The 27,885-nt window shown below is 53.1% G+C and overlaps 3 protein-coding genes across 27 annotated transcripts in view; 1 reads left to right on the top strand and 2 right to left on the bottom strand.

The window, feature by feature from the left end:
* Positions 1-6,964, bottom strand: part of PCBP3 (poly(rC) binding protein 3) — a 49,404-nt gene extending 42,440 nt beyond the window's left edge. For 8 of the 25 annotated variants that reach the window (XM_054172255.1, XM_054172279.1, XM_054172262.1 and 5 more), the window contains exon 1: positions 6,858-6,939. In XM_054172255.1, coding sequence (XP_054028230.1) covers positions 6,858-6,923 — 66 coding nt within the window. In that variant the 5' untranslated portion in view covers positions 6,924-6,939. Of the gene's footprint in view, positions 1-1,412; positions 1,513-1,566; positions 1,700-6,852 lie in introns of those variants that run through there. The other 17 variants (XM_054172340.1, XM_009900450.2, XM_054172366.1 and 14 more) reach the window with 10 other exon arrangements.
* A 1,260-nt stretch (positions 6,965-8,224) lies between these two features.
* On the bottom strand, positions 8,225-19,676 carry LOC128898512 (actin nucleation-promoting factor WAS-like). Its single transcript, XM_054172997.1, has 3 exons — positions 19,300-19,676; positions 12,896-13,007; positions 8,225-8,499 (listed from the first exon to the last, which is right to left on the bottom strand). Exons 1-3 carry the CDS (start codon positions 19,674-19,676, stop codon positions 8,485-8,487), a joined length of 504 nt encoding a protein of 167 aa, XP_054028972.1. The 3' UTR covers positions 8,225-8,484.
* A 4,079-nt stretch (positions 19,677-23,755) lies between these two features.
* On the top strand, positions 23,756-27,782 carry SLC19A1 (solute carrier family 19 member 1). Its single transcript, XM_054172238.1, has 5 exons — positions 23,756-24,093; positions 24,165-24,484; positions 25,252-25,999; positions 26,270-26,462; positions 26,543-27,782. The coding sequence occupies exons 2-5, from the start codon at positions 24,308-24,310 to the stop codon at positions 27,012-27,014; spliced, it is 1,590 nt and encodes a 529-aa protein (XP_054028213.1). The 5' UTR covers positions 23,756-24,093; positions 24,165-24,307; the 3' UTR covers positions 27,015-27,782.
* The last annotated feature ends 103 nt before the right edge of the window (positions 27,783-27,885 follow it).

Here is a 27,885-nt window from a genome sequence, read left to right as displayed (position 1 = left end):
TTTAACAGTCATTTCTCAGGAAGAAAGAATTTCAAATATACTTTTGCATTAGAGAACACTAAATATGTTCATATAAATTAATCCATAAAAAGCGGGAAAGTCTGAGATTAAAAGCTTCACAAATATTACTGAATTATTTTGGAACTCTAAATTAAAAGCCAACCCCCAGATATGAGGAGAAACTGCTGGTTTTCAGTGTTTGGCTTTCTGTATCAAAATGCAGGCTAGCATCTGTCTTTGCATCTGTCAAAACAAAGGTCAATCATTTTATGGAAACTTAGACACAATGCCCTTGAACCACCATTCCTGGTTTATTTTTACGCCAGACGTGACTTCCGACTAATAAAATAAGGTTTTCTAACATGGTTCCCATTAAAATTGTATTATCCCAGAAAACTCAGATTACAAGAAAAATACATCTGACAACATTTTCCCTTTATAAAATGAAGATGATATTTCTGGGATTGATTTCAACAGCATTGAAGTCCTCCATAACCTTTGCAACTAATATTTCGCTTTTTCTACTTTACAAAGCAATGGTCTAACCCAAGAAAATGCAACAGGAATGTGACAGTATCAGAAACAATTTAACCACCTTGAGTAAAATTGGTATCTGAGGGCAAACTGAAAAGAAAACAAAGCGAGCTTCATAATAAAAGATATTCCTCTCTCCGAATCAAATTTCCATGGTGCAAGGGAAAAGAAGAAAACCAAAAGAATAAATAGAACCAAAAGGTAAAATGAAATCAAACAGGGTTGAGGGTTTTAAGTTGCCAGACTAAGATGTGATCAAGATCTGTTATTTCTATGTCAATTTCTTTAAGGCAATTAGATATCTGCTACTCCCACATGAGTGCATCCATAAACAACACTGTCCAAAGCCTGTACTGCGTAAATCAAACAAATTGGGAATGGCTGAATATTGTGGATAACACAGAGGCAGACGCGTCCCTACCCAAGGATACAGCCTTTGGCATTAGCCACTAGACACAGACACTGAATCTCACCAAAATAAAGCCAGACACAGACCCACTGAATCTCACCAAAATAAAGCCAGACACAGACCCACTGAATCTCACCAAAATAAAGCCAGACACAGACCCACTGAATCTCACCAAAATAAAGCCAGACACAGACCCACTGAATCTCACCAAAATAAAGCCAGACACAGACCCACTGAATCTCACCACAATAAAGCTCACGCTACGGCCGAGAGCGGCAGTTCCGCACAACAGATTTACCCACATAATTTGCAAAAAAGCCCAAGGTTGCAACCCCCAATTTGCTAATATCTTACAGGAGAGACTCGAGCAGCCGTTAATTTCAGGTAATCCCCTCGCTTGCGCACCTACTTCTCCCATAATCCCACCCCCCTCTGACACAGACTGAAAATTCCTCCACCACAGACTCACTTAAGACAGCTCTTAAGCACCCAAAGCTCTTCTAACCCCATCCTGGAGACCCAGACCCAACTCATTTCATGATTCTTCCCCAGTGTTCATCAGTAGGAAAAGTTGACGGCAGCAGGTGGTCTTTCCACCAAGACAACCTTGTAAATCTTCTTACCTTGGCCAAAGAGCCGCGTTAGCGCCGGTATGGCGTGGGGGGGTCCGGACAGATGGCCAGCCTTTTCCCGTTTGGAAAGGATGAAAAATGCTACGGGGGGAAAAAAATCCCAGTGATTTTTTTTTTCACCGAACAGCGCAGAGGACTCCGAACCTCATTGGCCCTGGGAAGTCCACCACGTGGCACGGGATGAAGAACACGTGACCTATTTTCTCCCAAATCCCTTGGTCTGCTGGAAAGGGGGACGCACCCGCTGCTGATGCTCTTGTCATTTCAATGGGCTTTGGGGTTTATTTTTTTCCAATTGTTATTTCTTTAAAAGGCCACTGAGCAAATCGGGTTGCCTCGAGGCGATGAGGGCAAACCAACCAACGCCTTCAACATGAAGGAGAAAGGAGCTTGGGTATGAGACGAGCACCAGAGCACTGCCTGGGCTCACTGCCTGAGCTTTACCGGGCACAGAGATGCCTGCCTACCCTCTCGGGGGATGGAGCCTCCGGGAGCGAGGAGGGCATACAGGCAACGAATATTTGGCTGCTGGCAGTGGGTTGCGCTAAACCCTCCATTTCAGAGACAGCAGCAGCGGAAGGAAGGAAGGACTAGTCTGGAGCCATGACTACAGACCTCAGAGCTCAGCTGGCTGGCTCCTTGAGCCTCAGAGGAAGGGGATGCATTGCAACTGCTTCATCACCAAAAAAAGGACTATCTTGTGGCCCTAGGTTGATCCTGACCCCTTGCAGGCTGATCCTGTCCTCTGCTGCTCTCACAGCTAATGCACGGTGACTGCAGCAACCAACTGCTTCAAGAAATGACAAATTTTCTGCTTTGGAGGTAGAGGGTATACTGAAACAGCTTTCTTGGAAGAAGGATCAAGCACAGTAGAGGGAGACTGGCATGCTCTGAGTGAGTATTGCCTGTTCCCACCACTGCATGGCCACACCAGGCTCAAAGGGCATTTCAAAGTGTCCTCCCACAGACTCTCACCAAATCTAAAACGCAGCACAATTCCAGAGATGTTCTGTCCCAGAAGGGTCCCCAACGCCGTGTGGAGCAAGGCAAGATAAGCCACAGCTCTCAGTGCCTGACTTTGACTGATACTAGGGATCCCTCCTTCCCCCAGCTCTCTATTTCCCAGGAGACAGCAGCTCTGAGCCACTACATTCCAGCCAGTCATGGTCCATAAGCCAAGCAACTCCTGACCTTCCCATGGTAACCCACAGGTCAGTGGCTCATCAGTGTCAGGGCACCTGGTTTGGAGAAGGAAAAAGAATTTGTGGAGCCCTAGACATCTTCTTGTTTGCCTCATCAAAGCTCATACTCATGGGTTGCACCAGTCGGAAGCTGCATATTTCTGGCAACCTGAGTCTCTGCCTGACAAATCCCTTGGCTGTGCCATCTTTTCATGTTAGCAACATACCTGCCAATGAAGAGCCCCAAAGGAATCTATTTCTGGCATCTACCCTTGAATTTAAGTGGTGTTACTTCTTCAGAGCAGCTTCCCCACCCATCCTAACATGCAACGGCTTAAGTCCTTCTTAAGAACCCTCAAGGGTAACACCTAAGGCTCCCTGAAGAACCAGCTGAGCTTGGACTTGCGTAAAAAAAGCACAGGTCTAGCGGTCTCCATGCCTTCTTAGCATCACCACTATGTTGTGACCCAGCACTCAGCCTTTGTTGCAGCTGTTCCCCCTCACATGGCTCTGCACAGGGACAGAAGGAACACAGTCCTTATTTCCAAGTCCTTCCCAAGGCTGGACTGTCTCACCACACTGTGATCTGAGGCAGAAACACAGAATCACAGAATTGTCAGGGTTGGAAGGGACCTCAAGGATCATCCAATTCCAACCCCCCCTGCCATGGGCAGGGACTCCTCACACTACATCAGGTTGCTCACAGCCACATCCAGCCTGCCCTTAAAAACCTCCAGGGATGGGGCTTCTACCACCTCCCTGGGCAACCTGTTCCAGTGTCTCAACACCCTCATGATGGAGAACTTCTTCCTAACATCCAATCTGAATCCACCCATTTCTAGTTTTGCTCCATTCCCCCTAGTCCTATCACTCCCTGACATCCTAAAAAATCCCTCCCCAGCTTTCCTGTAGGTGCCCTTCAGATACTGGAAGGCTACAATAAGGTCTCCTCAGAGCCTTCTCTTCTCCAGACTGAACGGCCCCAACTCTCTGTGTCTGTCTCCATCGGAGAGGTGCTACAGCCCTCTGATCATCCTTGTGGCCCATAAAATGCCCCAAAACGTGGACAAAAGTGCAGGGTTTCACCTGAAATCTTCTCTGGCTTGGAAGGTCACACTTCTCCAGCCACCAGCCTGACTATAGGACATTTTAGTCCAACAAATACAAGCCGAGAAAGGCACTTCCCATACTCAAATGCAAACTGCAAGCACAGCAAGAAGCACTCGGCTTGCTGCTTTCCCCTCACCCATTTTGCAGTGGCTAGTGTGCCAATGGGGAGAAGAAGCGCCCCACACACACACCTTCCAGCCTTGCAGCTCCCCATTCACAAGCCCCCTCATCCTTTCCCAGTGATGTTCAGCTCAATCTGGCTCCTGAGTAATCTTCCAAATAATTATATAATAGAGAGGCAGGCAGAGAAATAATTTTAGGCTGCTCTGTCAATAGAAAGCAAGCTGGATTAAAAGATCAGAACAAGCAATACTTAGATTAAAATGGTTTGTTATTTTCCGCTGCAGAAAATCTGTGGCTAAAGCACAGAAGATGTTGAGGGAAGGTGCATCATCTTTCCTCCCCCCACCCCAAACCAAGCTTTCCACGTATTAGCCAAGGCAAGTTCTAGGTTTCCAACCTCTAGTCATATTTTATTTCCCACTGGGTCAAAGAAATACAATTTGCCAGTTTGTATGCCATCTTATCTAAAGACTCATGAGCAGCACAGAGATGCTTCAAGTTCCTTTTCTCGTTCTGCAAACCAACTCCAAATTAAATGCCTTTAATGTATCACTGCTTGTTCAGCCATCAGACCCCTTGAGTGAGAAGCAGCAGCATATGGCTCAGCAGTCAACTTCATCACCTACAAGAGATATGTCTCCTGGCACACAGTATGGGCTTTACCAGTACCAACGCCTTTGCCTTTAGCATTTGTCTCCCCACACCCCTGAGAAGGCAGACACCAGGCTTAGAGGCAGCGGAGAGGAGGCCACAGGCAGGAGAAGCCTATCAGACAGCAGGGCAGCTCTCTGGAGGCGCCCATACGGCATGCCTCTGGCCCCCAGCAAGGTCGGCGGTGTGGGGTGCCAGGCTCTGACTGATTGCTCTGGAAAGGCGTGAAGGGGAGGCTGGAAAAAACCGGTGAGAAAGGGACCTGGCGCTGGAGGCCAAGCTCTCCGCAGGGCACGGCGCTCATCAGCTGCAGCCCCGATCGATGCCGCTAGCTTTGCTTGTTCACCTTCAAGTTCAGATTAAGCAGAAGGGTCAAACCAGGAAATCGTTTGCCATGGATGGGCACATTCCCACCATCGTCCCATAGCCTCGTGTTGGAGCCTTTTCCTCCTGTTGGCACAGACACTTTCCATCTGCGCACCTTGCTAACCCTACAGCATCTTCAGCCCCCAGCCTCAGCTGTGACCACTCATCCCATTGCCTGGATGTGAGATGGAGCAGCACCAGTTCCCCAGTGTCAAGTGGTCTCCACAATGGAGTCCTTTTCCAGGTGTCCCTCAATCCTGTAGTTTTGCTATAGAATGGTCATGATACTATATAGACAGGATCAGCTTTGAGTTCAAAGGACAAAATCCCATGAGGCAAGAGGTCCAAGACACAGCCTTGAAGAGGGCTTAGTATTCAAAACTAAAACCACACCTTGCTTTCCATTTTGAGCCAGAAGTTGCTGGCTTGCATAAAGCCAGGCATTAGGCTCCTCTCCTGCTTGCAGATGTGGAAGAGGAGTCAGGGCACAGGCTAGAGAGAAGGGATGGGATGTTGGACAGGAAGTTTGGGAAGGAAGATAAATGAGACCTTCCTGGAGGGAAGTGGGAGCTGTAGAATTTTGTGATGTTCATCCAAATAATGCTTTAATAACCACTTACTGTGGAAAAGTGTCTTCATGAAAGCCAGAGAATAAAATGCACTTGCTGGATAGATTTTGGTTATGAACACTTAGGACAGTTTGCATACTTGTTCCCCAGCTGAATAAGGATGTGTCCTGGTTTTCCTGGGGATGTGGATCTCTTCCCCAAGACCTGAGATGCCAGCAAGTGGTGAACAGGCAGGGGCCTCAAGGGATGCACTCCAAAGTGCATCCTTCCTTCAGCTCCTGGCCTCCAGGTGACCAGCAAAAAAGACAACACTGACCTCCACCACCCCTCAAAACCCCCCTACAGATGGATCTATTTGCAAGACCCACAGCAGAGAGGAGCTGCAGACAGTGACAGCAGAAACCTCAGACAATGCATCTTCCAAGACCAGACATAACCAGTACCCACCACATTGCCAGTGACCACATACAAGCCTCTTTGCAGGGTTTTGGGCAAGTTCTACCCATGCTGCATCTTACTGGGCCACCTGTAGCTCCTTTGAGAAACCTCCTATTCCCTTATCCAAAACACACTGTCTTGTTGCAGGTACGGAGTGTTGCTCTGGCTGGTCTCTCTCAGGGCTTTATGTGCAGAAAACAGGGATTAGTGACACTTTTAAAAGAAAAGGGAGAGAAGAGAGGTGGATTTGTCTGTCACTACAGCATTTCTGCTTTGTGGAGCAGTCTTCTCATTCAGAGATGTGTTTCCTCCTTTCAGCTAATGGAAAATGTTGCCCCATCGTCCATTTGTGACAGTCAATTCCTGGGACAACATGATGGCCTCAGGCTAAAGCAGATAAATTTTAGTAACAAAAGCAGAGTGGCTGATGAAAATGACCCAGTCTGTGCTCTTCCCAGATTAGCTCTGTAGCTGGTTTTAATGGAGCCCTGTGACCAATGTGGAGGAAATCAGGTGGCTGAGCGCAATGAGGGCAGAGTTGGCAGGCTGGGATGCATGGATGCATGATCTCAGCTGCCCCTCTGCAGAGAGAGGCCCCAGCAGCAAAGCACACCTCTCACGGATGGCCTGTTTGCAGGATTGCACTGTGCAGGGAACAAAATCCACTCCATTTTTAGTCCATGCTGCAGCATTGCCCCTCACATGGAGCTGGGTCCATGTGGTGCAGAGGATCTCTTTGTGGAGGCCAATCATGTCTTCCTTGCAGCTGTTTTTAACAGAGATTGTGGTGCAGCTTCAAAGACCTCCAAGAGTTTGGAAAGTGACTGAGCTCTCCTTACCTTACCCTGCAGGCTGGCCTTGAGCTCCAGAGTGATTCCTTGGAGGGTCCAGTGCCACCAGAAAAGGGCATGCTGAGTGCAGGGTGGAAACTGATGGTCCACAGCACAAGCCTGCAGACCAGGACACAGCAAAAGTTAGGCATAGCACAGAGAAAAGACATCTAGCCACTGCTTACTATCCAGGAAAAGTGAATTTCAGAGACAAATAAAACATGGTATGGGTTGGAGGGGACGAAACGATTGGGAGCATCACTTCCAGGTTGTTTATGAACCCTGCCTGTTTTCCTCCATATTCAGAGCATATTTGGACAGGTCCTGCCCCAGTGCTGGACTTGACAATCCTTAAGGTCTTTTCCAACCAAAATGATTCTACAACTCAAAGTACAGAAAGTCATCCAAAGAGCTAGGCTGTGGAGGAAAGGGTCCCCAAGGCATGACCCCAGATGACCACAGCCCAGCTGTACAGCTGCAGAAACTACCTCTACGGGGCAGGCAGGAACCAGGGGTTAGTTTCACCCACAAATCAAAGCACAATGGAAACAATCCAGCACGTTCCAGCAACAGGGGTGTTGGGTTATTTTTACTGCTTTATTTTTGCTGCTGCTCCCAATAAGTTAACTGGGGCATGCACTACCCATCGATACAATCAATCAAGCAGCCTGAGCTGTTAATAACCTCAGTGCCAGAGGGCAGAAAAACCTCTCCATCACCCAAAATCTTCTTTGGGCAGGGGGGTGGGTCAGCTGCAGGCCCCACTCATTGCTTGGACTTGGTGCTGCTTTTGACATAATGGGGTAACTCGTGTGTTGTAAGGGAAACCTTCCTCTCCCCAGTGACTCAGCAACCACTCTGCTCGCCCCCAGCAACCTGAGCATGAGGGCCTCATGCTGCTGCCATGGGAAGGAGTCCATCAGTCTTTGGTCCCGCCTGCCGCTTACAGCAGCATCAGCACTAAGATCAGAACAAGCTGCCGAGGGCTGTGTCCCTTTGGGTCTTGAACAACCTCCAAGGATGGAGACTTGACAGGCTCTCAGCACCCAACTACCCTCAGAATTAATGTTTTTTCCCTACAATGCTTTACATGTGTCTCTGAATGGCATCTATGTGCTCCAAGGCAGCGACTGCATCCCCAACTGGTGTTACCTGCAAGCAGGATGTGTCCCAGAGTGGATTCTAAGGAGCTTCACTACTCTCCACTGAGCCTACACAAGCAAAATGAATGTTAAATCCCACTAACTGTCACAATGGTAATGTCCTTCCCTGTGGATTCTCAAAAGACAGAGAGGCAAGAAGAAAAGTAAAACAAATTGATATAGTAAAAAAAAAAAAAAAAAAGGAAAATATGGAAAATCCAAACTGCAACTCACCGTTGGAGAGGCAACAGGAGCACGTCAGGAATCTCGTGGGGCAGAGGGCTGGGGGTCAGTAGTGGAGGACCTGGAAGACAGCACAACATCTCAGCACCCCAGGGTGCCCAGTCAGGACTTCCACTCAAGAACCCACAAAAGCATCCTCTCAGAACTGCTGCCATGGCCAAAGGCAACCCAGGGAATGAGGAAGAACAAGGGCAAACCAGTTGCAAGCAGAGGCATCCTTGGTAATTTTTCCATGCCAGTCAGTGCAAACTTCTGGTCACTGACTCCAATACTGAGAAGAAGAAGGGAAAATCTTGACCACAGCAACAGCTTAATCAAAATACTTATGACAAGAAGGCTCAGACAAAGATTCAGGATGCTGGAAGGATGAGAGGTTGCAAGGAAATCCCACTTGTTCTCATCAGTGCAGGCACAAGCCTCTCCATCCCAGCCCCAGACGAGCACCCTGCCTCCCTGCTGACCCTGTGGTTGCAGAGCAGTGACCCACAGCAATGTAGCCTGAGAATACACGACGAAAGAAACTTTTATTTGTGTTGCAGGTCATAGGTCTGAGTATACCCCAAGACATGGCTTAGCACTCAGGAAATGCGTCATTAAAGAATCTGTCAGCAGTTTTCTTAATCAAATATTGGTCTGTCTCCTAGCAGCTCCGCTTCTTGTTGTGTTACGCCAACATGCTGTATGGCAAGATCCCAAGCACAACCCTGTGGTCTTGCACCGTGCACCATGAGCACGCTCGTGCACATAAACTCCTGCTGCCAGTAGAGCTTCTTGCTTGAAATGTTTGGTGCAGATAGAACTGTAAGCCAATCTTAAAGTCTACTATTTCTATGTCTTGTAGCCACCAAGGTGTACAGGAACAGGTCAGTCAAACCATGGAGCTGCACGCTTGTCTAGCCATGTAACTCACGTTCTCTGCAACTAAGGTGCAGGTCACCTCCAGGTACGCACACACCTGCATTTCTGAGGACTGGTGCCATGTCAGGGGCAACCTCAGTTCCAGCAGGGTTGAGTGTACCTCAAGCTTCCTCCAGGCAGAAACCTCGGTACTGCAAAGCATGGATTGACCATAGCTGATTTAAGCATCCTCCAACACTTCCTGTGGGGCTGTTTCCAGAAGACCAGGCACAGCCATCTAGTGGCACCACCATGACCAAAGAGGCTCTGACTCTAGCAGCTGGCTGTGTTCCCAGGTATCTTGCTTAGCAGTGACCAAAGTGAGGCAGTCAAGAGCTGTCTTTAAAAAGACAGCATCATAAGCTTACAGACAAGAAACTTTTTGGTCTGCTGGTAGACTATCATACTTACCATTGTCTCCCAAATCCTCTCTCCAGCACAGCAGAAACCCCTAGACCCCGTGTCTGCTCTGACAGTAGAAACAGAGGAGTCATTTTATTTTCCTGGTTGTTCCTCTTGAGTGAAAAATGTACTGTTGCTGTGAGAAAGAGACCAGCAAGCTCATCGCATCAAAAGCTTGCTATCTCCTGATCCATGGCATCGCAGAGCACGGCTTCATCCCTGCCCACCCACTGGCTCGCATGGACTAGGTCCCATTAACAAATTTGGTCAGCTATGCTCACAAGGTGTTGGTAACTCAGGATGCTGAAGGAGACACTTGTGAACAACAGAGCAGCAAAAGTGTCCAGATCCCAGCAAAATCACACCTCTTGCTCCCAGATAAAAGCACCTGAGGATACAGTGACTTCCAATGCACTGATGTAGTCAGTGTCCCTAGAAGCCAGCCTTTGCAGGCTATGACATTGCAGCATCTTCAACTCATTTGACAGAGGCCCACAGCACCCTCAGCTTAATGCCACCTACATGCACTGAAGGACTAGGGTTCACTCTACAGGGCTCAAAAAGTTCACAATATTTAGTTTTGAGTGAATAAAGGGGCAATCAAGGAGATGGGGCCAAATGGTCTCTGCAGAGAGAATGCAAAGGTGAACAAGCTGTGTATGGCTCTCTGCTTGTTCCCAGACTCGGAGGTGAGCTGATCCTGTGCCTGATACCATGGAGCTGTGATGACCACCCAGCACACAAGGCATAGGGGTTGCTTCTGGTTGCAGAGAACTCCAGCTCACATGCTGCCCTGCTGCCAGCCCAAACCAACACGCTCACACCAGGAACCAATTTAAAGCACCCCTCAAAGCAAAGGTTGCTCAGGCAAATGCAGATTTTCAGCAGCCCTTCCCAGAGCCTCCCCATCTCTGCACTTGCTCTCGGTTGGAGATGCAGAAGTAACCCTCACAGGAGCCAGGCACACTGTCCTGTGCCACTGTCCCAGGTACTAGCAGGCCTTCCCATATCACCTACTACATACCACTCCCACCCCAAAAAAAACCCCAAACAAAACACACAAACAAACCTGCTCCAGCACCCAGCCTGCACCTCTTGTAAGCACAGCCAGCCAAACTGGACTTCAGCTTTCCTTCACTTCTGAGGGCTTGGCTCTTAGGGCTCCAAGGACATATTGCTTGGCCCTGTGTTTGAGGCCATGGGGCACCTGAGTGAGGCCCAAGGTCTGCAATCAGTACAGAGAGCTTGCAGATTACTCTTGCTTTGTTGTGATCCCTATGGAAAACTCAAGCTCTTTGGGAAAACATGCTGTGCAGCTGGTGAGAGATGCAGCAGATGACAGGACGGGATGGGATGTGGATGTTCTCCCCCCGTCACCAAATCCCTGGTACATGTTGCAGATGGAAATATAAGCAAGATGCTTCCATCTGCACTGTCGCCCCAAGGCTGCTGGCCCCCTTTGTGTTGGAGGGGATCCCACTCCCATCCAGTCAGGGTGCAGCAGCCCCTGTGCCGCTGGGATCTGCTTTGTTCTGCTGCTCGAGGGTTTTGGTGCTGCTGCTCGTGGTGCAGGGGAGAGAACAATCCTCCCCTGACCTGTGTTCCCGTCATCCGCCTTACTGGGTGTTTTGCGCAGATAGAGGCAATGATTTTAATGTCCCAGTGAACAAGCTGTCGGGACGCATCAGCCTCAAAGGGCAGACTTCAGAGATGGCTTCTCCTCCCAGGCACTGCCTGGGCAAGGAAAACCGATTCCAGCTCTGCACACACACACACCCCCCCCGCAATGTGTGTGCCACTGGTGCCAGCTATTTTCCAGCCTTTTAATAAAACATCCTTCAAAATCCTAGTCCTCAAGAGGGGGAGGTGGTGAGCCCGAAGTGGAGAGGTGGTAGGTGAGCTGCCACTGGGTTGGCATGGCTGCTGGGCAGGCAGAGAGGGCAGCCCTGCAGGCAGGAGCCAGCATGACGTGATGGGACCTGAGCGCTCCGAAGCCGTCAAGAGTCTCAGCAGAGATGAGCTGAGAAAAGCCATGAGCAGAGCTGACATCTGCCCCCTGGGTGGGTACCTAATGAGCAGAGACATTGTCCATTTGGGGAGATGAGGTGAAGTTAAAAGATTTCCAAGCTGACACCTGGCAGCCTCCATTGGTACTCCTGGCAAGAAGGCAAGGGAAGGAGAACAGAGGCAGGAGGCTGAAACTGGTCCCCACACCGGGCTCCAGAACAGTAGGTGAGCTGGACAGGGATGACGTTGGTGTCTCAGCATCTCGTCTCTGCTGGCTAGAGCTGCCCTCTTTGTGATTTTCTGTCATGCTAGAAGAGAAACCAGTGTTTTCTGAGAGCTGCCACACCAGCAGCATCCCTGGGGGACTCTGGTGGGGTACCACACAGCCCCTTGCCTGCTGAAAAGGCAGCAACAAGAAGGGAACATGTCCTTGGGTCCAGCAGCACATGAGACCTGCTCTCAACCAGGATTCAAGCATGATCAAAGGTTCCCGAGTCCCACAGTCCTCTCAGCCTAAGAGCAGGATGACACTCAGCAAAGCCCAAGCCTTCAGCATCACCCAGCAGCCCCCCCTGCCACTTCCACAAACCTAGTTCAGTCAGTCCCTATAAATCCAACCTCCATAAGCCCATTTGTCATCAGCTCTTCCCTAATTTACCTCTAGCCTCTTTGCTACCCACCACCTTCAGCTAGTGCCTGGTGATGAGACGGGAGCGACAGAGCGGGAGAAAGGAGAGCCCCACAACCCCCTACCACCTCCCAGATTTCTGCTCTGGAAAATTGTCTAAAAACACTTGTGAGCCAGCAAACTCCCCCCAGTTAGCCCCAAAGCCCTGGCAGGCACTTTGTGCACCCACCTGGGAAAGCCTGCAGAGACATGCTTTAGACATGCTTTTCTTCCCACAGGCCTGCCTGCTTTCCCAAAGTCCAAGTAGGTTACAGGGCAATCATCTCCTCTGGACTATCCTGGGCCTGAGCACCCTCAAGGCCTTCTAGCAGCTGACAACAGCCTTGAAAAACTTGCCATTGCTCTGTTTTCACCAGCTCCATCAAAACCCACCCTTGAATCTGAACCACATTGCAAGCAAGATTTTCACCCACCTATCTTCACGGGATTCTTTGCTCCTTTCCAACAGATATATCCAGCAATGCTCAACCTAAGGCACAAACCCAGTAGTGGCTTTGCCTGGGATGCCTGTGAGTGAGATAGCATCTGGGCTCTGGCTGCTCCACCCCAGCACCCACTGACCTGCTGGGCTCAAGCAGATGGAGCAGCCACAAATCCCTCCATAAGCCAGGGAAGAGAACTAATCTCCTAGAGGACAAATTGGTTGGTGAGGGGGGGAAGCTTGGCATTTCACCTTTTCCTCCCTCTTCTGGTAAATGGCAGCAGCATCCAGCATGTCCAGAGGGTCCTCAGCATCCCTGAAGGTGGAGGAGGCAGCACTGAGGGTTTGGGCAGTCAGCTGCAACCTGCTTTTGGCACAAGGAGACATTTCACTTAGGTGACAGTAAGCTACACGGTAAATGTCCTACCCAGGGAGACATGGCAGCTGGTGTCTCCCTGGGGAAAACCACACCTGATGAGTTTTTAAAACTTCCAGAGTGCTCCACATCCATGAAAGGCGGAGGCTTCACTGCACATGAGAAGTCCTTGGCAAGCTTAGGAAGCCTTAGGAGCAGCCACTGGGATGAGATGGACTATCCACAGTAGAAGCCACAGGAAGGGGAGCGATTAGGTTGATTGGAGTGGGCTAGTTTAGGTGCTTAGGATGGGATCTGGAGAGCCAAACATGCCCTTACCAAAACCTAGGCATCATTAAAAGGATTAGGAGTGATGTAACATGCTGATGTCAAAGTGCCACAGCCAAGCCATAGCAGTAGATTCCACCAGCAGCTTCACAGGACATCACCCATGGCCAAGCCCACCTCATGCCAATTAATTTTTGGCTCCAGAGGCAAACCAGAGTGAGGTCAGCAAATCTGGGGCCATCCTCCATGATTCTGGGTTGTTTTGTTTCTTCCACCCTCTATAGCTGTGGCTCTTCCGTTCCTTAAGGGCTGGCAAAACTATTCCTGCATGCTTGAAAGGGAGAAACATCTCACCAGATATTGCCAGTTCTGCTCAGAAAACTCTGGGGGCTTTTGTAGCTGCAGCAGAGAGAGCTGCTGACAACTGGCATGTCAGCTCTCAGAAACTATTGAAAGGAGAAGGCTGGAATTCAAGGCAAGGATGGAGACCATTCAGACTGGGACATGTGGCATCTGGGCACAGTTTGCACCCTGGCCTTTGGGTGGAGGAGCATAGCTGACAGAGCCCAGTGAGACCCTGGCTGAGGTGTAACAAGCATGAGCGTGGCTTCTGCTGCTCGACGGGGGAGACTGAGCTCCTGCACAGAGCTTACATGCAAGGAAAGGTCCCAGGAGTTAGAGGGTGAGCTACTGGTTTGTGTCCCTGGGGACCAGAGCCACCCAGGCTGTAACTTCAGGTCTCCCACTTACCTATCTCTTGCCATGCACTGTGCAAAATCCCCCAGAAGCTGAATAACAGAGGTGTCCAGACCAGCAAGGTGCCTGAAGAGCACTCCCTAGGTGAATTTTTCACCAGACACTAAAAACTCCAGTGATGCCACAAGGTTGATCCTCTGCACCTTGCCATGCACTCACCATCCACTCCACAAGAGCCTTGTGTACCTGCACGATCCCTTGCCCTGCACAAATGCAGGAAGCCCACCCTGGGCATCCCCACGGCACCCTCCTTCCATGACAGAAAGCATACAACATAGCCAAATCAGGAGCATCTTCCCCAAAGCTATGAGATGTCAGAAATGTATGGATTTTTCCCACTGAGTTTGGACTTTGCAGCTTCCCAAGGTGCATTTAATGCAGTGGCCATGGGCAACCACAGCAGCGAATCTCACCTGGTCCATGGAGCTGCACCATCACAGGGGTGGGCTTCATTCCAGATACCCTGGGCCTCTTCTCTACAGCTCCCAAAAACATTGCTTTCATGTTATCAGCCAAATAGAGGCCTTTAAGGAGTCAATTATTTCCATATTTGAAGGAATGGAATGGAATGGAATGGAATGGAATGGAATGGAATGGAATGGAATGGAATGGAATAGAATAGAATAGAGTAGAGTAGAATAGAGTAGAGTAGAATAGAATAGAATAGAATAGAATAGAATAGAATAGAATAGAATAGAATAAGCCAGGTTGGAAGAGACTTTCAAGATCATCGTGTCCAACCTATCATCCAACACCACCTAATCAACTAAACCATGCAACCAAGCACCCCATCAAGTCTCCTCCTGAACACCTCCAGTGATGGTGACTCCACCACCTCCTTGGGCAGCACATTCCAATGGGTAATCACTCTCTCTGTGTAGAACTTCTTCCTAACCTCCAGCCTAAACCTCCCCTGGTGCAGCTTGAGACTGTGAAGGCCAGAGGCACAGAGCAAGTCAGGCTGTGAGTATCTCTGGTCTCTGGTACAGCTCCTGCCCCAAGCAGGGTCACTCCAGAGATGGATTAGGCTGCCTGGCATGAAATAATTTCACCTTGAAATCTCCAAACTTTTTCTAAGCCTTCTGTTTTTCACCTGCACACTGGAAGGGGCTCTCCTCAGAACTCTTCCAAAACACACAAAAGGGAGATGTTCACTTCAGTCACAGAAACCTAGATGGCCTCATCCACTACCATTAACAAAAGTCCCCATTTTTATGGGGGACAATGGGCAGCAGGGACCTGACCATAGATCATCCCATTTCCTAACATCACCTGGGCATGAGGGGGATGGAGCACAACACCCCTTGGCATCATGAAGCTGGTCTGGCCCAGCCTCACCACCAGCTGGGGAGGAACACCACCATCATGCCTGGAGTCCCCTGGGCAGCCCTGGACCTGTGTCAGGGCCATTCCTGCCGCCTTAACCCCGAGGCCAGTTCCCTGCACACCGCAACTTGGAAGTGTATCTGGCAGCACTGAGAAGAGGATGGTGCAGCCAGCCAGGTGGCTCTTGCCCTGCAAACAAAAGGGACGAGAGGCAGGCTGCACCAAAGTCAATACATCCTTCAAACAACACATCCAGATGCAATGCAAGGCAGTGGCAACCCCCCCCAAAATTCTCACAAAAGTGATGGAGCAAATGTGAGTGCAGTCAGAGATGTGCAACCATGTTGTAGAGGAGCCAGATCCCACATCATGGTGAGTTTGCACAAGGCAGATTTCAAGGTGTCCAGGCAGCGACCTCTAGCAGCCCTGCGAGACCCACACTGTTTGTGGTTCACTGTTTCCTTGAGTCTGATGTTCATGCAGTGCTCACTATGAACACATTGCAGGGAGCTTCAAAACATGCACATAGCAAAGCAACACATCCCAGATGAGAAACCCTTCCACGAGCAGCAGCTCAACCCCTAATGTCAGGAATAAGCAGAGCATTTGCTACCTCCACTCGCAGCAGCAGGTCACTTCCATTCCAAATGCATTGCAGAACTGCTGCTGAGTAGCTTTTAAGAAAAGATCCTGCCCCTTTCCCAGCCTGAGCCAAGAGTGGTGTCCTTCACCCTGTGCCCACCATAGCAGGTGCCCAAAGACATCCATACAAGCGCTTCAGCATCACCCAGCACCCATGCCAGAAATGCCACCACCCCAATTCCCTGCGATCAACAAGCTCCTAGAACTGCTGGGAAGCAGCTTTTTCCAAACCCTGTGGCTAGAAGACTGAACCCTTGGATTTTCAGGAAACCATCACCTTGGCTAGAAAAGTCTGGACAAGATGGCTTACTCCTTGGTGGCAGGGATGCATGAGTCATCCTCCGGTGCTGCCCTTGAAACAGAGCCAGAAAAGCTTTTACCCAAAGCAGACAGCAATAGGATACCAGATCTGGAGCCTCAGAATGAATCCTTTCCTGGGAGAGCCCTGCTGGTTGCCCTTGCAGGTGGACTCTCTTTTTCCTCCTCCAGTTGATGCTGGGTTTCCCCACCACATATGCCCACCAAAGGGGCTGGAAACACATTCCCCCCCAAGCTGGGAAATGGTATTTCTCTTCTGTGCCTGCCTAAACAGTCAGAGTTTCTGATTCAGCAAAGGAAAGAAGCAACTGAAGAAAGAAGGTGGAAAATTCAAAGTGCTTTGTTCCGTCATTTTTAGAGGAAAGATTTGGGTTTGCAGTCCCATTTAGATAAGTCACCAATCTCCCACAGCTCCTGTAAGGGTCTCCCACCAACTGATGTGCTGAGTCTTGGTGAGCTTTCCCCAAAATGGAGGGAACCTGTCCATTGGTAAGCCCCGTGTTCCCTGCTCAACAGAAATCCTTGGGGACGGTACCCTTGAGGATACTCAAAGAAGGAACTTTCTGTGTTTAAGAAGTTTTTCGTCTTTGAGTTTTCCCAGCAGGCAATTCTGACAAAAAGTGGACCTATTCCAGCAGCTTGGAAAGGTGAGAGCCTCAACCCAGGGCCATGTCAGTGGCCACTGCCTTTGATGTGCCAGGACAGGGCAGAAAGAGGAAGAATGTCCCCATCCCTGCCCCAAGTATCACTGCACAAGGACTGGGAGTAAAGGGTCTACCCTGGGGACACCAACACTGTCCTCCAGCATACTTGGAGTGTGGGGAAGGACAGCCAGTGGACAGCATGCAAAATGCTGGCTGTATCTTAGTGATGTTCTCATTCCAATTACCAGCATGGAGAAGCGGCCTATCCAGCAGGCTCTGCCCTGTGTGAGGCACCCCAGGTGCACTGTGCAGGCATTTCAAGCAGGTGGGCGAGAACCAGCTCTAGCCTCAAAACAAGCCCATGCTCTCCTGGGGCCATTGCAAAGAGGAGCGAAAGGAGGCAGAGGTTACATTGATACTCACTAACCTGGGTGGGAGCTGCAGCCCCACCAACCTCACCGACCCCCCCACCGAGGCTCAGGCAGCACCTCCCCAGCAGGGTCTGGCAGTGGTTTTGGCACCTGCATGGGCCTGCCCTGAATTTCAGGGCAGAGCTACACCTCCCTGGCCATCATTTAAAGTGAAATCACACAGAGGTTTCTCACTTGCATCCTACCAGAGGCTGCTATGGAAATGGCCCTAGAAAGCATGGAATAGATAATAGAGATTTTGGGTGCCTTTTTCTCTTCTCATAGGGCTCTCCATCCATCCCCATGCTGCTTGCTTACAGCTGGATCCAGTCTGCACTAGATGCTGCTATGCAACCTCTGTCCACTGCCCTGCCCCACAAAGACCTTGGCACAAAGCAGTGTCCTGGTCATTTCCACCCAGGACCACACATTCCCTTGCTACTGCATCCCTCAGGATACGCAGGTGCTTTCTCATCTCACAAGGATGTAGAGCATGCCCCATCCATGACTCCAGGGTGGGAGAGCTTGGGACATCTGCAGCATGCCATGCAGCCTCAGTACCAGGCTTTGCACCACACTCCCAGCACTGTAGGAGACCCTGGAGCATCACAGCTCTGAGCTGCCTCATCTGTCCCTAGCTCACCATGCCACAATCCAGGTGAGGATGCCCTGCAGCACAGGGCTCTGCACTGTTCCCAGGGGGCCATGCAGCATTTGCACTAGGGTGGGGATGCTCTGCAGTGGAGTGGCCATTCCAGGATGCTGCTCAAGGCTGTGGGGAGCTCAGCATGGGTTTCTCCCTCCCCAGGACAGGTCATCAGGCCTCACAAGACATTGCTGGGAAATAAATGCTGCTTTGCTGTCTGGAGCAATACCCAAATAAACCTAGCCCTCTTAATCCAGCTCCATGTGATGAGCTCCAATGGGGAGCTGGAAGCAACCCCAGCGCAGGGTACCCTAGGACCCCTTGAGACACATGCTGATGAACTATCACAGTTTTGGAGGAAAGACAGAAAGGTCCCAGCTGGGGAAATGGGCTTCCAAGGATGATTTGCCCAGCTGTGGGGGAAGCTGTGGTCCAGAAGCGAGGCCTTGACTACCCCTTCTCCCCCCAGCATTGGGGCTGGGGTTGCACCTGCCCCGACTGGCTGCATCAATGAGCTGCTCAGTGGGTGTTTAGTGCATGGCATGCCCAGAGCTCAGGCTCAGAAACAACCTCCATAGGATGCGTGTACCCAAAAGCCACCACCCAACCCCCAGTAAAGAGGGCTCCTTAGTGCAATGTCCTTGCCATCATCTGTCCCCTGCAGCAGTGAACAGGAGACTTGGCAAGCCAACTCCCTTGGGGACCCCCACTTGTGGGCCAGGCCCACCAGGACCACATTTTAGAGCATGTCTCCTTAGAGGACAGCCCCTACCGAGCCAAGCAGCATCCTGGGCTGGGAGTCGGGGACAGAAAACTCTCGGCAGCGTCGCAGAGATGCACACCCGGGAAGGTGGCAGGGTGTAGGGGGAAGCCTTTCGGGGTGGGAATATGGGGGATCTACCGCTCCGTAGTGCCACTCTGGGTTTGGGGATTGCTCACTTCCCGCTCCCGGGATGGGGATACGGGGCACCCATCCCACTGTGGTGCCTCCCTGGGTTTGGAAGGTGCTCACTTCCCACTCGCAGGCTGGTCCCTGGAGTGATGCCGCACCGGGAGCTGCATCTTCGCCCAGGAGGCTGTGTGTATGTCCTATACCCCACCCGGGTCCCCACGTGGGGGACCCCTTACCGTCCCAGGAACGGAGCGGGGCGAGCGGTGGCACTCCAGCACCGGCACCAGCATCTCCGTCCTGGTTCCCTCCCCGAGCCCGAGCCCGAGCCCGAGCCCGCCCCCGCCCAAAAAACAACGCCCCAGGGAAGGCAAATCCCTACCTGCCCCCGGACGGACGGACGGACGGACGGAGCGACGGAGGGCCAGGCTGCGCGGAGCTGGGAGGGACCGGGAAAGGGCAGGCAGGGCTTGCCAGGAGGGGAGCGGCGGAGTTTGGGGCCGGGGGGGACACGGCGGGACTTGCTCCCCGGGAGTCGGCAGCGGAGCCGAGCGGGTGCGCCCGGCCTGGCCCCCCCAGCCCTACCCGGCCCCGCCCGGTCCTGCCCGGCCCCCGGCTCTGCCCAGCCCCCGGCTCTACCCGGCCCCTCCGCCCCGCCCCTACCCCAGCGGTTCTCTGGCCTGCCCTACCCTCTGTTCTTGCCCCTGCTCCAAAGCCTGTCCCCAGCCGGTCTCCTACTCCGACCATTGTCCCTGCCATGTCTCCGACTCCTACTCCTGCCTCAGCCCGTACTCCTGGCCACACTCCTACGCCCATTTCCCAGCCCTGGTCCAAGCCCTGCCCCAGCCCTAGTTTCTGCCCTTTCCCTGTCCTGCCCCTTCCCCAGTGCCAGAATCAGACCTTGGTTCTACCCCTAAAACTGCTCTGCCCCTGTCCCAAACCCCTTCCCAGCTCCTGCCCCAACCCAGTCCCTCCTCTTGCCCCTGCCCCTGCCCCAACCCCCTTCCAAGCTCCTGCCCCAACCCAGTCCCTCCTCCTGCCCTTGTCCCTACCCAGTCCCTGCCCTGCCTCTCCTCTCCTACAGCCCCTGCTACTGTTCCTGCTCCCAAACCTGCCCTGTCCCCATCTAGCCCCTGCCCTAGCCCTGGCTCCTGCTCTGCTCCAGCTCCTGCCCCAGCTCCATCTTTTCATGCTGCAGCCAAATCCCAGTTCCAGTCTGAAGCACCAGCAGCCAGGCACCAGTGGAAGCCAGCCTTCAGCCCTGGGGGTCTGCCCCCATGATGAGAGCTGTTTGACAGGAAGCTGAGGTGCCCAGTGCTGTCAGCACCCTGCCCTCTACACAAACACATCTACCATCCCAGTCCTTGCTATCCCAGGCTGGGGGAAATCTGACCAGTGATGTGTGGTTCAGGTAACATCATCTTGCCAAGGGATGCACACTGGGGTGGAGGTGGGAAGTAGCAGGTGATGCTACTCAGGCTGACTATTCAAGGTCATTAAGGCCCACCAGTGCCTCAGGGTGTTGGTTTTCCTGGGGTGCACAGCATTCAACCCAGGCCCACACCCTGGAGTACTCCCATGCCCAGGTCTTGCTGCACATGCCGATAGGACACTGACACTGCCAAGGAACAGAGAGAAGGGTCCCTTCAAGGGCTGTGCCCCTGCCTGGGAGAGGTACATGGTGATTAGGGGGAGCCTTCAGACATGTTTGCTATGGTCTTGCCGTCTCCCCCAGGACCAACACCTGCCTGGGAAAGGACATGAGCCAGCTCCTTCTACAGCACCAAATCTATGCTCATATTCTCCTCATGGATGAAACTGCTTTGAGGAACAAATACACTGCCATTAAAGAAAGGACCCAGAATGTCCCTCATGTAAGTAACACACAATGGCTCTATCTGGCTAAGAAAAGGATAAAACCCTAAGTGAAATAAATGCTGGTTCAGCCCCCACTGTGGTGGTTTGGTGATGAGCATCTTTGTGTAGGTGTTGGAGGTCTCAATGGGGCAGAAGGCCCCTGGGTGGGAGGAGCCTAGATTGGGGTGTGTGAACTTTTCATAGCCCTGGGAGGGTGGGTGTGATGATCCCTGGACATCTAGGATTCCACTGCTGCGCTTTCAGGCAAGAACATATAAATATTTCAGCAGAGTAGCCAAGCCCTGTCAGATTGCATTTGCTTCTGGCAGAGTAAAGTGCTGGAAAAGCAGGAGAAAAGGGTGGGGAGAGATGCCCTCACAAGATGAGTCATCTCCCGGGAGATGGGGGCACCAGTCCCAGGGCCCAATCCTCGAGGATCTCCACCTCCACTTAGTTTGCCTCTAAAGATGGTCTTGCCTCCAGGACTGGTGCAGTCCCCCTTGTCCTGATGTTTGGGTCTCCCCGCATAAGTGCACATGGGGGTGGGTGGGGGTGAGGCTGCTGCCGGGCTGTGCCAGGGAGAAGGGTTTCGGCAATTCTGCTGCGAGCCCGGCAGGCAGGGGCACGTCCAGGACCCTCTGGGATGCAGCACAGCCTCGGCTGGAACAAAATTTCCCCCCTGTGAATAACGGGGATCAGAAATAAAACCAAGCAGCACGGAGCAGGCAGGAGAGGTGTTAAATCACTGGGAAGGGGAGCCAAGGCGGCGAGCAGCCTCTCTCCGGGGTGGGCTGCCGAGCCAGTAGGACGAGATGAGGCGCCCGCACCCCAGAGGCCACGGCCGGTGAGCGGGGAGGAGCCAGAAAAGGGGGGGTTCGCCCTTCCTTCCCTACCGGATGCTGGGCGGGCAGGATGCGGAGGCGATGCTTTGGGAGGGGCTGGGGGGGGGGGGGGGGGGGAGGGGGCGCGAACAGTCCTCTCCCTTCTCGGACACATAAGCAGAGGCGATCAGCTGTTCTTTGCCCTGGGGGTAACAGCGCCCCCTTTTCGCCTCTTCCTTTTCCTCTGCCTCCTCCCCTTCCTCCCGCCCGCTGCACTGTGGAGCTTGTAGTCCCCGTGCCGCCACGCACGTGGGGCACGACTACATTTCCCGAGGGCCCCCCTATCCGTCTGCTCCGCGGCTTGCTGCGGATCCGGCTCCGGCGGCTGCCGGGTAGCGGGGAGGCCCGCGACCTTCCGACTGAAGCCAGGCGGGGGCGGCCCGCCGGCCCCATGCTCGCCGCTCCCCAGGTACGGCCCGGGCCGCGGGGCTCCGGGGTGCCGGGGATGAGGGTGCCCTCAAACCACCCACGCTGCAGCACCTGTCTCTTGGGTGCCGAAGGGGCAGGCGGATAGGTGCCCACATGGTGGGCGAGGGTGTATGTTGGGGATCTTCCCTTTGTGCGGATAGCGACCCAGGGACTCGCAGACCCCCATGCCTTGCCTGCTCGGTGCCTCCCCACAAAATTTCTTGTCGTGCTTTGTCAGTGTCATTTCTGTGCCACCATGTGGCTATGGAGAGAGCAGCCCCCCGATCCCATTCCCAGGCTATCCTGTCCCTTCCAGCCGAGGTGACAGTGGCTCCCGGTGTGGCTGTGCCTGAGCTCGACTGCCCGCATCGCCCGTAGCCCTGGGCTGACAAATGCACAGCCTGACAGTGATCCCTCGTCAAGGTCACACCACGATAACGTGGCGATAAGCAGGTTCACGTTCCCTGCGTGTGTGGGGGACACATGAGTTGGGAGTTAGGAGCCTGGTGCTCCTGGGGACGGTGGCATCGAGACAGCTGCATCTTGAGCAGTTTCCTTAGGGCCAGGGACAAGCAAGTGTGTCCATCCAGGGTGGATATGAAAGAAAATGGCTAGCATCTATTTCAAAAACAGGCTTGGAGGAGGTTTGGGATCCTGACACGCGTGGTAAGAGGCTGCCCCGCAGGGAGCCGCTGCTGGAGATGCCGGTTGCTTGTCTCAGGGATAAATGGGACACAGGGCGTAGTCCAGGCACTGGTGGCATAGTCCAGGCAGTGGTTTCTGGACAGGCACAGCACAGTGCTGGGATAGGCAATGGGAGGAGTTTAGCCCCTGCTCCTTGCCCCTTGCCCTTTCTGGCACAGTGAGGGGGAGGGGGGACGCCACTGCTTCATCTACTGCCCAAGCTGGCACCCACTCTGGGTGATAGGTGGCTGGCAGTAAGTGAGCACTGTATCCCTAACCCTGCTCTTTAGTGGACTGTTTAAGAGGTAGGGGCTATTTGCCCAGCTGTGTGCTCTAGACCACATGGCTCTTGGAGAGGGATGCCCATGGGAATGCCACTGGACCAGTGAGTCCTCTTTGGGGCACATGGGCACCCTGTTTCCTGCTGCTGCTTTTGGTCTCAATCTCAGCTGTCTTTCCCGTGCCAGCACTGGCACTGGCTCATTTGCTTGTTAGCCACTTGTTACCTGTGGCAGGGGTGGGGGGGGGGCATCGCTCTTCAGAGGTGAGCTCCGCAGTCTCACCATGCAGGATGTCAGCAAGGGGCACAGACTGGGAAAGACTCAGTTGGTTTACAATTGGAAGGACAATCACGTGTGTAGACTTTGCTCCCACAACATGGATTGGCACATGTGGATTTTTTATGGCTTGAAAAGCAGTGTTGGTGACTTATCAGGGGAATGGGGAGCACTGGGAGAACACCCAGGCCAGGACTTCTCCCTTACCCTCACCCTCCCTCATCCCGTGACTGCTAATCAGGCCTTTTCAATGTGGCCAGCTTTCCTGCAGCCTAACCTCAGGATCTGAGCATTTAATCCCTCTCTGGACTGTGAACCTCATGGCATTTTGCGTTCTCCCCAGCCTAGGCAATGCCACCTGAACACTGTGACTGGCTGGGGGAGAGCTGAGGGGCAGCCACTTGCCTGCAGCTCAGCTAATGTATAACATGGGCAGCCCTGTGCTCTGTGTTCACATTAACTTGCTTTCACAACCAGAGTGGTGCCCGCAGCTCCTGCTGTCTCCCCCATCCCTGGAGCAGGGCATCTTGCCCCTCTTCCTCCAGGTCTGCAGTGGAGTTACTTGGCTCAGAGGGAAGTCTCACTTTATGGAGGGGGTAAAACCCTTCCAGCTCTTTAAGAAGGAGTTGTTGGAAGCTGAGGATGCCTGACCACAGACCCAGGTGCTTTGTGCATCCAGGCTCTTTTATGTGTGATTTACAAATGCTGCCTGAAATGCACCCCCCTGGCTTTTGCACAGCAAGACATGCAGCTGCTTTTCTTCTTGTAAGAACATGTCCTGGGGAGAAGGTAATGCTTATTTATTTGCCTTGTGATTATGGAGGAATTTGAACCAGTGCCAAACGCTGCTTTCTCCTCAGAAACTACAGCAACGTGGCTTTCGATGCGCTGGAGACCGCTTGCCGTCAGAGAGGGGCTGCCTGGCCCGGCAAAGTCCGCCTAGCTGACAGTGCCTGGGGTAACGCCGCCGGCCCTCTGCAGAGCAGCCCAGGACAGCCCAGCCATGGTGAAGAGCGACGATGACACCAAAAAGGGGGCATCAGAGACAGTGCCGGACCACCGCTGGAAATTGCAAGTCTTCTACCTCTGCTTCTATGGCTTCATGACACAGATCCGGCCTGGGGAGAGCTTCATCACCCCCTATCTCCTGGGGAATGACAAGAACTTCACGCCGGCCGAGGTGAGCCACAGGGAGCCTATTCCCCACAGGGCCTCCCTTTCTGGACACAATCACCACTCTGGGGCTGGCCAGAACATCCTTCTGTAGTCCCTTGGCATGGAGTTCTGGGCATGGAGGGGTGCAGGCATGTTGTGTCCCGGGCAAGGCAGCATGTGGTGCTGCATGGTGGTGCTTTTCTTTGGTGGGGAGAAGGTGGTGTGGTATGTGTCCATCTGGCAGCACGTCTTGCTGGGCTGTGAGGTCACCCTGTCCCCTAAATGCCAGGCTTGGCGTTCTCTGGTATGAGACATTGTGCCCAGGCTGCCAATGATTTGGCAGGGCAGGGGGTGTCTGGCCTTTACCCAGGGCCTGGGCAGTCAGTGGGATGGCAGGAAGATGCTGGACTGGAAGAAGCCCCATCCCATCCTATAGGAGACCTTCCCCTATTGTCATGGTGCAGTGTGGGGCACAGTGCTGGGCACCACCGTGCTTCTGGCAGTGATGGGGTTAGAGAAGGAGGGGTCACATGTCATTGTCGTCTGACCAAGGGTTGCTGGCCCTGGTCCCAACAGGCTGCTGCATCCGTGGGAATGCTGCATTCCCTTCACAGGAGGGGGCCAAGGCTCAGCCAGGCCCCTGGCTGAGCATGATGCAGGCCACATTCCTCCCTGCGGACATGCTGTGATGGGGGACCAGCAGCTGCTACCCACCCTAACTGTACTCCTCTGGGCTAGGGGCCTCTCCCAGGGCTGTGCTCCATGCTCAGTCCCTCCTTGCACCCATGGCAGGTGACTAATGTGATCACGCCGGTGCTGACCTACTCCTACATGGCCATGCTGGTGCCCATCTTCTTGCTGACAGACTACCTGCGCTACAAGCCAGTGCTGGTGCTGCAGAGCCTGAGCCATATCTCCATCTGGCTGCTGCTGGTGTTTGGCACCTCTATCCTGGCCATGCAGCTGATGGAGTTCTTCTATGGTGTCACCATGGCCGCCCGCATTGCCTACTCCTCCTACATCTTCTCCCTTGTCACCCCATCCCGCTATCAGCGTATGGCCAGCTACTCCCGCTCCTCTGTTCTCCTAGGCGTCTTCACCAGCTCCATGCTGGGCCAGCTCTGTGTCACCCTGGGTGACATCCCCTTCCTCACCCTCAACTATGTGTCATTGGGCTTCGTCAGCTTTGGCCTCATCCTCACCCTCTTCCTCGAGCGTCCCCGGCGTAGCCTGTTCTTCAACCGTCCCAAAGGGGCTGGAGATGGGGCTGCACCCGATGAACTGGACAAGATGGCCGAGGGGGACAGTGGCAGCAGGAGAGGAGACTGGCGAGAGGCAGCACTCTGCCGTATGCTGCGGGAAGTGGGAACTCTGATCAGGCAACCCCAGCTCCGTCTCTGGTCTTTGTGGTGGGTCTTCAACTCAGCTGGTTACTACCTGATGCTGTACTACGTGCAGATCCTCTGGAACGAGATCTACCCTGCCATGGACAACTGCCGGGTGTACAATGGAGGAGTGGATGCTGCCTCCACACTGCTGGGTATGGTCACCTGGGTTAGAGACACCAAGGATGCAGGGAGACAACCCCATCCTGCTGTGGCCCCAGGAATGGGTAGGGATACCAGGATGCAGAGGGAGATCCCCATTCATCTGCCTCCCCGGGATTTTCAGTCCTTACAGCATTTTGGGGAATGCAAGGGTGGTTTTGTAATGCTGATGGGAGGAGATAAGATGACCATCACTAGGTTGGGGGATGTAAGGTGCTGCCATGCTGGTGAGATGCTCACAGCATCCTTCATCCCCTCTTCAGGGGCTGGTGCCTCCTTTGCAGCTGGCTATGTGAAGATCCGCTGGACGCTGTGGTCGGAGCTGGTGATCGGGGTGGTGACAGCTTTCCAGGCTGGGCTGCTCCTGCTCATGACCACCACCAGCAACATCTGGCTGTGCTATGCTGCCTACGTCCTCTTCCGTGGCTCCTACCAGTTTCTGGTGCCCATTGCCATGTGCGTGATGCCCCTGCAGACCTCCCACCCCAGCAGCCTTGCTGGTGGCATGGGTTCACTGGTGCCCCCTTCTCTCCCAGTTTCCAGATTGCTACTTCACTCTCCAAAGAGCTCTGTGCACTGGTCTTTGGGGTCAACACTTTCTTCTCCACTGTGCTGAAGACCATCATCACCATCATCGTGGCTGACAAGAGGGGCTTGGGCTTGTCCGTGCACCCCCAGGTAAGGATGAGGGGCACCTGGGATGGAGGTGGTCCCCTAATGGTGTGGGATGAAGGGAGGGCTGCAAGTGTTGTTCTCTCCCTGTCCCTCGCAGTTTTATGTGTATTTTGGCTACTTCACGCTGCTGGCAGTGGCCTACCTGCTGGCGGCCGTTGTCGTGGGCATCCGGCACAGACACCACAAGCAGCCAGCAGAGCTGGCCTTGTCCAAGGAGCCGTGTCCGCTCCCTGCCGACACGCAGGCACAGGAGAGGAGCCTGGAGGCCGGCGCTGTGTGAGCCTGAGCACTGGCACAGTCACTGCCGAGGCCGGGTCTCTCTTCTGTACGTGAACATTGCCGCCACCATGTGCTCAGTCTCCTGTCCCGTCACCAGTTCTCAGTGCTGGCCCAATGAGGACGTAACCTTCTGGGACCCGTTTTCTGCTCCATGGGGGCAGGGTTGTGCCCCCCTGCCCCAGCCACAAACACAAGCAGAGCAGGGGCAGGATGCCCACCGCTGCCACCGCCAGGTGCCACACATGGGTATGGATGGGTCCTGGGGTGTCTCCCAGTCACCAGCTCCCCATCGTTGCTCGGAACCAGGCTACAAGAGGATAACATTTCTTTATTCAGTGCCTTTAGAAAATGGTTGATGGGACACAACCAGCACACACACACACACACACAAAATAATAAAAAGATCTACAGGCTTTAAATTGCATCAATTACAAAAAATACAGTAGACTGTAAGAAATAGAGACCTTGTGACTTGCACAGCTTTTATGGTAATAATTTCCATACAATAATAAAAAGCTAGTTACAGTTATCTTTTGTTCTTTCTTTCTCTTTTTTCTTAGCACCTTGGATTTGCCCACAGCAATTCAAACCACCTTTGCTGCTCCTTGGCCCTTAGAGTGCAGCAGAGGTGGCCTGGGGAAGGAGGGTGACGGCAGTGCCTGCCCTTGGTACCACACGTACTTAACACGCACACACCAAGGGCACACCTGGCTCCTTGTCAGGGCCACCCCATTGCCCTGGTCCCTGCACTGGCCTGGGTGTGGCTGTACCCAGGGTGTAGGGGCATGGCTGGGGGGGCCCTAGGGTGTGCAGAGGGACTGAAGGGGACCAGACACGCCCCCCTCACCCCAGCAAGCTGCTGTCTGGGAGGTGGAAGTGAAGCTGAAGATGGGGGACTGGGTGGGCTGGTCCTTACCTGGGGAGG

The sequence above is a fragment of the Dryobates pubescens genome, chromosome 2 (assembly GCF_014839835.1).
Source record: "Dryobates pubescens isolate bDryPub1 chromosome 2, bDryPub1.pri, whole genome shotgun sequence".
NCBI lineage: Eukaryota > Metazoa > Chordata > Aves > Piciformes > Picidae > Dryobates > Dryobates pubescens.
The sequence above is the reverse complement of the archived record's forward strand: the minus strand, read 5'-3'. Positions and strand labels throughout refer to the sequence as shown.